The sequence below is a fragment of the Suricata suricatta genome, chromosome 8 (assembly GCF_006229205.1).
Source record: "Suricata suricatta isolate VVHF042 chromosome 8, meerkat_22Aug2017_6uvM2_HiC, whole genome shotgun sequence".
Lineage (NCBI taxonomy): Eukaryota > Metazoa > Chordata > Mammalia > Carnivora > Herpestidae > Suricata > Suricata suricatta.
Genome location: NC_043707.1, coordinates 59542693 through 59554762, shown reverse-complemented (window position 1 = coordinate 59554762; position 12070 = coordinate 59542693). Strand labels below are relative to the sequence as shown.

The 12070-nt window shown below is 35.0% G+C and overlaps 1 protein-coding gene across 1 annotated transcript in view; it reads left to right on the top strand.

Annotated features, from left to right (window-relative positions):
• The window catches only part of AGL (amylo-alpha-1, 6-glucosidase, 4-alpha-glucanotransferase), an 83784-nt gene that overhangs the window by 27656 nt on the left and 44058 nt on the right, over positions 1-12070 (top strand). The window contains exons 6-13 of the mRNA XM_029949043.1: positions 2526-2707; positions 3060-3171; positions 6515-6641; positions 7018-7120; positions 7217-7314; positions 8388-8527; positions 9568-9755; positions 11303-11426. Coding sequence (XP_029804903.1) covers positions 2526-2707; positions 3060-3171; positions 6515-6641; positions 7018-7120; positions 7217-7314; positions 8388-8527; positions 9568-9755; positions 11303-11426 — 1074 coding nt within the window. The remainder of the gene's footprint in view (positions 1-2525; positions 2708-3059; positions 3172-6514; positions 6642-7017; positions 7121-7216; positions 7315-8387; positions 8528-9567; positions 9756-11302; positions 11427-12070) is intronic.

Below are 12070 nucleotides of genomic sequence, written 5' to 3'. Positions count from 1 at the left end.
GGGGCTGGAGGGAGTGAGAAACACAGGCAGCCTGCCCCTCCCCACCAGAAACTGTAACCCCAGACTGGGAGTTGTGGAAAGGGGGAGTCTCCACGTTGGCCATGCCTTCCCGGAGGAGAGCACCCGGCATAGAGCTTCCATAACACATGGCTGGTTGGGAGAGTGAAGGGAGCAGATTGTAGTTCAAGTGCCACAGACTCTTGCTATTCTTGCCAAGAGTTAGTAGATTTTCTTAAATAAATGTTTCTTCATATGCTAAAAGCCCTTAGGACAATTTCCAGAGACTGTAAGTGATTATATTTTATAATTTTTGCTGTTTAAATTGTGGTTTTGCTGGGGAGACTGTCTGCTAAGTTCCTCATTGCACCACTCTAGAAATCCATGTTTCATTTTTAATTTTGCTATATATTAAGATGTAGTTTGGTTTGACTTCTCTTTCAGGTAGAATTATATAAGATACTTTACGAGTTAATGTTTAGAATTCCTTCCTTTTAACATTTGATTTTGTTTCAAAATATTGAGATAAGTAGCAAAGCTTCAGGATTTTACCATTTAAAAAATTAGAGTATCCTTAGTAGTCCTAATAAATGAAAATCCTAACTAGATGTAATCATCATTACATTTCTCTCCTACATCTTGAATTCTAATAACTATGATGATGAATCTAGGGAAACCCAGCATGATTCAGTTTTGAAGAATTATTAATTTAACTTATTATAACATCTCTGCTTCCTATATATCCTGTCTTCATCCAAGTTTTTATCCTGGATATGAATAAGTAATAAGTAAATAAATTATGTACTACATTATTTACCAAATAAATGACTGAAACTAAAAATAATGATGATTTTTAAACTCTAAGGATTGTAATGGTGCTCAGCTGAGTGAATGAGGCAGGAACATAGTCTCAGCAGACGAACAGAGTGTATTAAATTACTGTATTTAACTGCTCAGGTCAGTTCCTGGCGCATGGTAGGCATTCAATCGTTGTTATTGCCTTTTGTTTCATGTGCATTAAGTGCTCATGCTCCTCAGTGTGAATTCAGGGGCATTACACTATTTTAAGATGAAAGAAAATATGTATGACTTTTATTTGTTAATTTAAAAAGTAAAACAAATGTTCTTTAATGTTGCAAATACTTGGAGCACCTTGCAGAACTCCTCTGGTTCTGATTCTAAACTTACTGATACAAATGGACTGTAAGATGTAAGCTATACCCTTGTTCTCGGAGTATGTTTCTTTTTAGCAATTTCTGAGCCTGGCTTTTATCAGTCTTGCCAAAACAACAAATCTTACTAACCATTCCAGATTAGCTATACAGAGAGCTTGCCTATGAGAGAACTGAATTTTTTTCTGTCAGAATTGTCAAAGCACAATAAAATCAAACAAACAAATTAACAAATAAAAAGCCCCGCCTCTCTAGAATGAGAAAGTTCCATGAAGACAGGAGCCTTGCTCACTTTTGCTGCAGAATATCCATCTCCCAGAGCAGTGCCTGGGATATATCACAATTTAAGTGTAGATATATGCAGAGATATGAATGGATTTTGACTTAACATGCCGTTCTCAGGGAGTGGTACTCATCTACTCATCAAGTGCTTGGGTAGATGGCCCTTGGCTGGAGCTGGACACGTTTGAGATACGGGTGCTAAGAAGAGTGGCTATGATGAGGAAGGGCATGTTTAGAGAAAGAGTGGGACTAAGATATAACAGATCTCCTGCAAGGTTTAATAGAAATGAGAAGGGGGCACCTGGGTGGGTAGCTCAGTGGGTTAAGCATGCAACTTCAGCTCAGGTCATGATCTCATGGTTCATGGGTTCAAGCCCCGTGTCAGGCTCTGTGTTGACAGTTCAGAGCCTAGAGCTTGCTTCAGATTCTGTGTCTCCCTCTCTCTCTCTGCTCCGCCCCTGCTCATGCTCTATCTCTCAAAAATAAACAAACATAATAAAAAATTATTTTAAAAATCCCTACAACAGAAAAAAACAGTACGGTGAAGTGGATGACAGGATACCACAACGAAAAAAAGTTTCTCAAATTGCAGTATCATAAATTACTATGAACATTTTTAATTAATGTCAAATATTTAATATAAAATGTTACATTAATATGAAATATACAGTTTGTATAATATAATATTTAAATATTGATTCTAATATATAAGAAAATCAGTGTTGGGAGCACTTGGGTGACTCAGTCCGTTAAGCATCCAGCTCTTGATCACAGCTCAGGTCTTCATCTCAAGGTTGTGGGTTCAAGCCCCATGTTGAGCTCCATGCTAGCCATGAAGCCTACTTGAAAGAGAGAGAGAGAGAGAAAGAGAGAGAGAAAGAAAAAAAAAGAAAGAAAGGAAGGAAGGAAGAAAGAAAAAGGGAGGGGAGGGAAGGGAAGGGAAGAGAGGGAAGGAGGGAGGAAGGAAGCAAATGAATGGTGGATGTCGATATTTTATTTCATCTTAAAACTTAACATAGATACTAACTTGAGTTTAATTACAAGACATTCCTTTATGTTTCCTTTTTCTTTAAGCTGCTAACAGTAAATGGATCCAGGAACATCCAGAAAGTGCATATAACCTCGTAAATTCTCCACACTTAAAACCCGCCTGGGTCTTAGACAGAGCACTGTGGCATTTATCCTGTGACGTTGCGGAAGGGAAATACAAAGAAAAAGGAGTACCTGCTTTGATTGAAAATGATCATCAGATGAATGTCAGTATGTATAGAGGAGTACCCCACTAAAACTGAATAGCACAATTTTTTAATACAATTTATTGTCAAATTGGCTTACAGACAACACCCAGTGCTCATCCCAACAAGGGCCCTCTTCCATGCCCATCACCCATTTTCCCTCTCCTCTACCCCACCCTCCGGCCACCCTCAGTTTGTTCTCTGTATTTAAGAGTCTCTTGTATTTGCCTCCCTCCCTCTCTCAGAATAACAGAATTTCTAAAATACAAATTAAATGTATGGTTGAAAATTACTTAGAGTCTATCTTTATTATGATAAATACATTTAGTGAAAAGATTTTAAATATATTTTTTCAACTATTGAAATTTTTCAGTGCATTCGAAAAATAATTTGGGAGGATATTTTTCCAAAGATTCAACTCTGGGAATTTTTCCAAGTGGACGTTCACAAAGCAGTTGAGCAATTTAGAAGACTTCTTACACAAGGTAAATGATAACATTAGAATGTTCCTAGCAATTTTAAGAAAGTTATTATTACTCTTAAAGAGATAACTCATAACTCTTCTTTTCTCTCATTAAGACATTATTAAATCTGTATTATATGATATTTGTGTTACTGTAAACTGATTCTGGAAGCTGAGAGTTAGCAGAGACATCTAAAGGGTATGTCATAATACATAACATAGGTATTTCTCTTGGGGACTGTTTCTTACTGTTGGTTCCTTAGCACAATGCTCAGAATGTAATAGAGCTTAATACATGTTTGTTAAATACATGAATGGGAGGGAAGTGGAGCAGATTATTTCAGCTGCCAAAGGCTCAAAACAGGCTTAGAAACAGAAATGTAGTGTTATTCTGTTGGCTAAAGTAGGGATCTTAACTGAGGTAGGAGGGCTTCCAGCTGATGGAAGGGCCCACCATTAAGGCCACCTACCCACGAGGAAGACTGACCCAGATACTAGCAAGGAGCAGATCTTCAGTTCAGGACATCACTAAACTGAAGAAGTTAATCGTTGTGTCCCTGACAAAGGAGGGGAGGAAAAGCCATGCTCAAAGTGTTCTTAGGAGGCAAATTAGAGAGAAAAATCATAAAAATGTATCTACAGTTAGTGTAGGACAACCTAGCAGCAAGGATATTGCTGGCTCTTAAATAACGAATTCTCTTCCTCATCTAGAAATTAGAGCTAGAATAATACCCAGAAATACTGCTTTCAGAGGAGAAGTTGGGGGGTACCTGGGTGGCTCAGTGGTTGAGTGACTGAGTCTTGATTTCAGCTCAGGTCGTGGCCCCCGGGTCACGGAATCAACCCTGTGTTGGGCTCTGTGCTGAGAGGGGAGCCTGCTTGGGATTCTGTCTCTCTCTCTCTGCCTCTGCTCCTCTTTCCATATCTCTCTGTCTCTCTCTCTCTCTCAAAAAATAAATAAAATTTAAATATTAAATAAAATAAAATAAAAACTATTTTTTCTTAAAACAACAAGAAAGGAAAAGTCAGTATGACTTGAGGTCTAGGAACTTAGGGTCAGATTCACACTTCAGCTTTCCCAATTGTGTAACACCTTGATACATGAATTTTTTTTATTAACTTTTCTTCATGTTTTATTTTACTAAAAGACCTCTATCTCCTCTTCCCTCTGATATTTATAAGCTGTTATTTAAGTGCAGCAGTATGTACTCATAGTAAAGAAAAAAAAAAACAGTACAAAAATACAATTAAAAAAATCTGTGACTTCGTCTCCCTCAAAACTTAATTCTTAGAGGGAACCAATTAATACCAATTAATAGTTTTTGTATTTCTTTTCAGACTCATTTTGAAAAAAATTAAAATTTTATATACTTTTTTATCATTGTGTATAAATTAAAAATATGTTTTATGTCTTTTATATACACAGAGAAGACTACAGCTTACACACTGTTTAACAACTTGTTCTTTTAGTTGACAGTATGATTTTATTATAGATAATTAGTTCTTTTAACCTCTAGAGAGCAATACACTGCTTTACAGTACTTGAACTTCCTTAACCTTTTTGATAGATTATTTTCCCAGTTTTTTTCATCATTCACTCATTCATTGATTTAATACGTATTTTTTGTACCACCTGCTTACTATGTACTAGGTACTTTTCCCAGCATGAGGATTCAGTGGTGAACATAGCAAACCCCTACTTCAGTAGAACTTATATCCTTATAAGCAGTATTGTAGAAAATGTATTCTTGTATGTGTTATCTTTACTTATGTGAATAAAATCTGCAGGATACATTGTTAGACATAGAATTTCTGGGTCAAAGAGTATACAAATTTAATGATAAATTTATTTACAATAGATATCATCCAGTTGCTTTTCAACACAAGTTTTACCAATTTACAATACCACTAAATATACCATCACCAACATTAGATACCATTATTAATCTTTATGATCTTTGTCAGTTGGACAAAACAGTCCTTATTTTAATTTGCAGCTACTTTGCTCATTAATGAAGTATCTTTTCACATACTACTTTACCATTTTTCCATTAATTGTATATGAACGTTCTTTCCCTATTTTTCTGTTGGGTTGAGGTTGTTTGACTTTTTCACATTGACTTCTTATTATTGATGATTCCTTACTATACTGGCTTCACATAGGTCCTTCTAGCATGCTATTGATCCTTTAACTTTTCATTATGGAGATATTTTTTTCAGTGTAGTCAAATTTGTCAGTCTTATCTTTTATGGCTTCTGATTTCACATCATGCTGAGAAAAATCCTTCAGTCAACATTGTTTTCTTCTAATAATCTTATTTGTATTTTACACTTAAATGTTCAATACACCTGTAATTTAAATATTTTGTATATTACATAAGGTCTTTATTCAAAAAATGATATTGAGTTGATAATCTATCCGTTTTTACTGATTTGTAGTACCACCATAAGTACTTCATAGTGTAGTCATACGAAATATACGTGGATTTGTTATCTGCACTATTCCAGTGATCTTTTATTCACTCTATCAATACTGTAGACCACTTTATCATTTACACTGATTGTGTAGCTTTTTCTTTTTTTTTTTTTTCAAACACTTCCTGGCAGTTTTCATATGGTTACTCTTCCAGATGAACCTCAGAAACTAGACTTTAAGAACTTATATATATTTTATCTTATTTTGTGCTTTTGTAAGCCACTTCAAGGTCTCTTTAGAATAAGCCAGATATTAATTAGTAATTATAAAATCAAGCCTTGAAGGGGCATTCTTGCACACCTAATCTATGAAGAACAATTCCAGAAAAGGGATGAAAGTTCTTCCCATAAAGCATTTATTTACTTTTCCATTTTTTATCTTTATGAAAAGAATATGCTTGTTGGTGAAAAGGAAAAAGTATAAAAACACCTCTGTGTGCTTCTTTCAGAGAATGTAAGGAAACACTTTTGAATAGAAAGCAGTCTTTGAAGAAAAAGACTTCCTGATATTAGTGTATTTGCTAACACCTAGAAAGAACATTTGTGCCACCAACATCCTTACTGCCTAAAAAATGTATAGTAGAGTAAGTGAATGCTGACTGAGGCAGGAAAGTGGGGCAGTATTTGAGCTGATAGGAATCCTTGTGTTTTTCTTCTATAATGTTCTTGTTCCTCCGTCTTCGCCCCCTCTGTGTATGTACATGTGTGAGTGTGTGTGTGAGTGTGTGTGTGTTAGGTGGTATGCACAAAGATGGGGGTAGAAAGGATGCTTGTGAAATAAACATTTTATTTTCTGTGAAAAAATTGTAAGTTAAAAATTTGGAATCAGTAATGGTTATAATCTCCTTGTGGATATTTGCATTTAAGATATCATCTTTTCTTGCTTTCAGAAAATAGGAAAATAACAACCAGACCTGATCCAAAGGAACACCTTAAGATTATTCAGGATCCTGAATACAGAAGGCTTGGCTGTACTGTAGACATGAACATTGCACTAGCAACTTTCATACCACATGAGTATGCTACATATTTTTCTTCTGAAATAAAGGATGATATTACTTATAAACCTACACAGCTAGTCTTACTATCATGCTGTTTATTAGAATCCTGAATAGAAAATTAAATAAACTGGGAGGAAGGGGAAGAAAATTAAATAAACTAATTTGCCATAATTCTACTACTTCAAATGCATGATGATTTCCTCTATTTTCTATGTGCTGGTCCATGTTCCTATATATGTATATAAAAATTTTTACAATTGGAAAACTTCCTCAGCTATAATTAAGATCCTGATGAATATATTTAAAGTTTCTATGACCCTTGTAAGGAAATGTTTAAATGTAGAATTTTAAAACCGTTAAATACTAAATGCGTATTGCTCTCTCTGCTCCAGCAATGGGCCAGCCGCAATCGATGAGTGCTGTAACTGGTTCCGTAAGAGAATTGAGGAATTAAATTCAGAGAAGCATCAACTCGTGAACTACCATCAGGAACAGGTTTCACCTACTTTTGAACTACTGTTTCTCTTTGAGTCTTAATACTGTGTGTTGTTGTTGGTTTTACTGACATAACCTCGTTTGATGTGTTTCTAGGCAGTTAATTGCCTTTTGGGAAATGTGTTTTATGAACGACTGGCTGGCCATGGTCCTAAACTAGGACCTGTCACTAGAAAACATCCTTTAGTGACCAGGTACTCCATTTTTGTTTTCTTCTCATAAAAAGTTAAAAGTTGAAAATTGTATTTAACTTCTCAAGTTAATGGGAATATTCCCTTTAATGTGTGACTCCGGTACATTTTTGAAGTGAAATGAAAGTTTTGATGTGGTAACTAGGGTTAATATTAATTAATTTTGTAAGCCAGTCTTTAGTTAGAGAAACTATCATCACTGTGAACCAATTTATAAGCACCGACAGTAATGTTTCTGGAGGACTGTGTTCTTACTATGATAAATTCAATCCCAATCAAATTGAGCCAGCATTTAGCTCCTTATCTTGTAGGTCATGTGCAGCACAGATTAGGTCAACTGAAGTGTAGTAACAGCTTTTGCAAAGTAACATCAATACCTCAGTGATTTTCTTAGTAATTAAAAAAAAACTTTTTAATGTTTATTTTTGAGAGAGAGAGAGCATGAGCAGGGGAGGGGCAGAGAGAGAGGGAGACACAGAATCCAAAGCAGGCTCGAGGCTCTGAGCTGTTAGCACAGAGCCGGACGCGGGGCTTGAACTCATGAACTGTGAGATCACGACCAGAGCTGAAGTCAAGCACTTAATGGACTAAGCCACCCAGGTGCCCCAATTTTCTTAGTAATTTTATGAGACATTTTAAGCTATTATTTAAGAAGTTAACCAAAGAAAGCTATAATGCTGTCTATTTCTCAAATCTTAGTAGACTTACTCAGAAAATCTTCTGGGGGCACCTGTGTGGCTCAGTTAAGCATCCAATTTCAGCCTAGGTCATGATTCACCGTTCCCGAGTTCCAGCCCCGTGTCAGGCTCTGTGCTGACAGTTCAGAGCTTGGAGCCTGTTTTAAATTCTCTGTCTCCCCCCACCTCTCTCTCCCTCTCTCTCAAAAATAAATATTTAAAAAATTTTAATAAAAAAAGAAAATCTTCTGAAGAATTTTGATCTGTAATGAAGTTTATTTTCTATAGTGTCAAACTAATTTTATTTGATACTGAGGAAGTTATATTTTAATAGTGCTAATCTAAAGTATTTCCAAAGACTTTCTCTGTGTGAACTTAATATTTAATGTATCTCCATAGATATTTTACTTTCCCATTTGAAGAAATGACCCCTTCCACAGAAGAATCTATGATTCATCTCCCAAATAAAGCTTGCTTTCTGATGGCACATAATGGGTGGGTAATGGGAGATGATCCCCTTCGAAACTTTGCTGAACCAGGTACATCATTTTTGTTAACTTCTCTGTGGATAGGGAAAGAAAAGTTTACGGCAAGCTCAAAATATAAACGGTTTCATTGACTTTCCCCCCCCCGCTAGGCTAATGGTTCTTAAACTGTTTCATCACAGAGGTGCCATACAGTTTGAGGGAGAAGAGAAGGGATTGACAAGAAAATGGGACTCATCTTCTCCTTCCCCCTTCTTCCCCTCCTTGTCCTCATATGCTCAACTAGAATGGGTTTTGTCTAACTTATATTAGGGTTCTGCATAAGATTTTATTTGGTTAAAAACTTAATCTATTACATTTTTAAAATACATTTGAAACTATTGCTATTACAATTATATTGCCCTAAGAGAGATTTTCACTCAGTAGCCAGAGGGGTATTAAGGTATTTGAATAGTAGTTACACTAGAATCAACTTTTAGGTTCCCTCTCTCTCCTAGCGTTTTATTTTCCTACACCTCTTTCTTTGCCAGGAAGTATTTTGCTGGAAACCCATCAATATATTGGTTTCTTAACATTTTAGAAGTCTGTTTTAATGACATTAAATTTAATTCAAAAATCTCATTTTTAAAAAAAGAACATACCTTGGGTTTAAGTTATCTCTGTCTTGTCCTTTCTAGGTATTCTAAATGAAAAAAGGCATTTGCTCTATGCTCTGGTTGTAATGTAACCTATTGCCAACAATGAGAAACAAGGTGGAAAGGGAGGTTTAAAGTTTTTGGTAGAGCTCTATCTTCAAAGGGCCTATGATACTACTATTACTGTTTCCCTTTCAAAAGCAACTTGAATTTTTGGCATTAAGCACACATTTTTAGAAGAGACTGTAAGCTAGAATCTTAGCGAAATAGATATGAGATATAAAATAATTTTAACTGTTTAAAACTTTATAAATTTAGGTAACGATATCATTTTAGACATAATTTTAACCAGTATATGGTTTGTGATGGAAATGTTTGATTTAAAAGTAAGTGTATCGTTGAAGTAATTGTTTTTATTCTATTTCTTGAACCACTGAAAGCAATCTCCTTTCTTAACAGGTTCAGATGTTTATCTAAGGAGAGAACTTATTTGCTGGGGAGACAGCGTCAAATTACGCTATGGGAATAAACCAGAGGACTGTCCTTTTCTCTGGGCACACATGAAAAAATACACTGAAATAACTGCGACTTATTTCCAGGGAGTGCGTCTTGACAACTGCCACTCCACACCCCTCCATGTGGCCGAGGTACAGAAAACCAGTTCATCTGCGTTAAGAAAAGAAATGTAGTGTTCTTTCCTCACTTTCCTTAAATAAAACATGCAAATACTGCTCCAGATGGACACCAGCATTGATCTGGTGGGAGTATTTAACACTTTGGCCCAATTTCACAATTGTAACAGAATCTTTTGAAGCAGTTGTTACGGAATACGGGGCTATTAAATGTTTGGCAGGTTAATATTTTCATTTAAATTAGGGAAGTAGATCATATTGTCTCCGATAAAATATACGGAACCATAGTGTCATGTATATTATTAAAATATTATTACTATTTTACTATTAACTTTTAAATAATCTTAATATGTTAAGGGTGTGTAAATTTCAATTTTTCTTATTTTTGTTATTCTTAGGTTGCTTTTAATATATTAATAGATACTGTGAAGTCACTTGTTACGTAGTATGTATTTAAGCACTAATTACAGCACAGTGAAGCTAGTTTTAGCCTCTTTGATTCAATTTTCAACTGTTTATAAAAATGTAAGTGTAAACATAAAGGTTGTTTATTCCTCTTTGGGCTTTTTTACAGAAACTGAAACAGTGCAAAAATGTATAGCATTATCTTCTACTTAATACAGTTTTGAAAACACAGTTTTTATCCTGTTTATAAGACCTCTAATAACTTCGTAGTGACACATTCTTTCAGAATGTGTGCTTATCTGGAAAATATCTATTATTTTAAAGCCATATTATAATGAATATGTTTCAAGGCCTATGATGAAAAATTGATTTAGAAGAATTTAGTGAACATTAGTTAATGTGGTAGCACAGATTTTAGCTCAAAAAACTAGTAAAGGTTTTTTTTTTCTTATTGTACGTTTAGCAACAGCAAAATATATATATTTCTAAGATTGTTATTATGACAAAACAGAAAATTAAAATTCAGTTTGCTTAATTATGAGTTATAAAATCATCTAGGGTTCTACTTGTTAGTACAATTTCAATTATTAACCTTTTTACAAATATTATATGAAAAAAATTGGACCTGATTAAAGTTCTGACTGAGAGTTATTACCATCTGTAGGAAAAGCTAGCTTCAGTTTGGTCAGACCTGTCTTTGCAGTAGCTAAATGATTCACCAGCAGGGAATTTCCCAGTGATGGCTTAATCAACTGCCTGCAAATTAATAGTCTGGTTAGAGTGTTAAAAACAAAAGACACGTAAAATGGGGGGAAAGCCTAGCAGAATCACAGAAGTATGGTTTAAGTTTTTTAATATGACACTAACATTTTTCTTCTTCCTTCCCCCCCCTTGTGTCTCTATATCTTTGTAAAATCTAATCTTCCTTTTTAACTGGTTTATTCTCTTTATAAATTCTCTTGTTTCCTGTGTGTACTGGTCTCTTTTATGTTTTCTTACATATGTACAATTAAATTTATTTGGAAATTCTTCCTGGATTTCCATTTTGTCTTGCTCCACGATATTTTCCTATGTCAAATCTATGCCTAGCCCTGCCTCCTTTTCTTCCCCTACTTGCTTTTCTCTTTGTGTTACATTTGTGACTGTGTTTTTTGCAGTACATGTTGGATGCTGCTAGGAAATTGCAGCCCAATTTGTATGTAGTAGCCGAACTGTTCACAGGAAGTGAAGAACTGGACAATGTCTTTGTTACTAGACTGGGCATTAGTTCCCTAATAAGAGGTAGGCTTGTTGAAGTGTATTTCTCATCTAAAAATTTACTTTTTCTTTAAATAGATTAAAAACATTTAATAGCTTCACATACAATGTTTAGTAACTTTCAACATAGTTAATGTTCCTTTAAATACTCTATATAAAATTTTCTGTAACTCAGTCTGTTTTTATTAGGGAAATTTTCCACTTTGCAGCAAAATATCTCATTAAAAAATTTTTTTCAATGTTTATTTATTTTGAGAGAGACAGAGTGCAAGCAGGGGAGGGGCAGAGAGAGAAGGAGACACAGAACCTGAAGCAGGCTCCAGGCCCTGAGCTGTCAGCACAGAGCCTGAGGCAGGGCTCAAACTCAGGAACCATGAGATCATGAGCTGAGCCCAAGTCAGGGGCTTAATCAACTGAGCCACCCAGGCCCCCCTCATTTTAAATTGAAAGACCAGTAGGGTGAGTTGATGACTCATGAACAAAAGTATTTTTCATTTTTGAAAATATATAAATCTGTCTTTCATCTCCTACTTGGATAGATGATACAATCTTAGGGTTTTTTCCATAGATTTATATAACCAGCATCTTAATAAACAACATATGTTCCCTTTTATCTACATAAGCCTTTTCTTTGGCTACGTTATAGAGAAGACTATTTTCTCACTTAA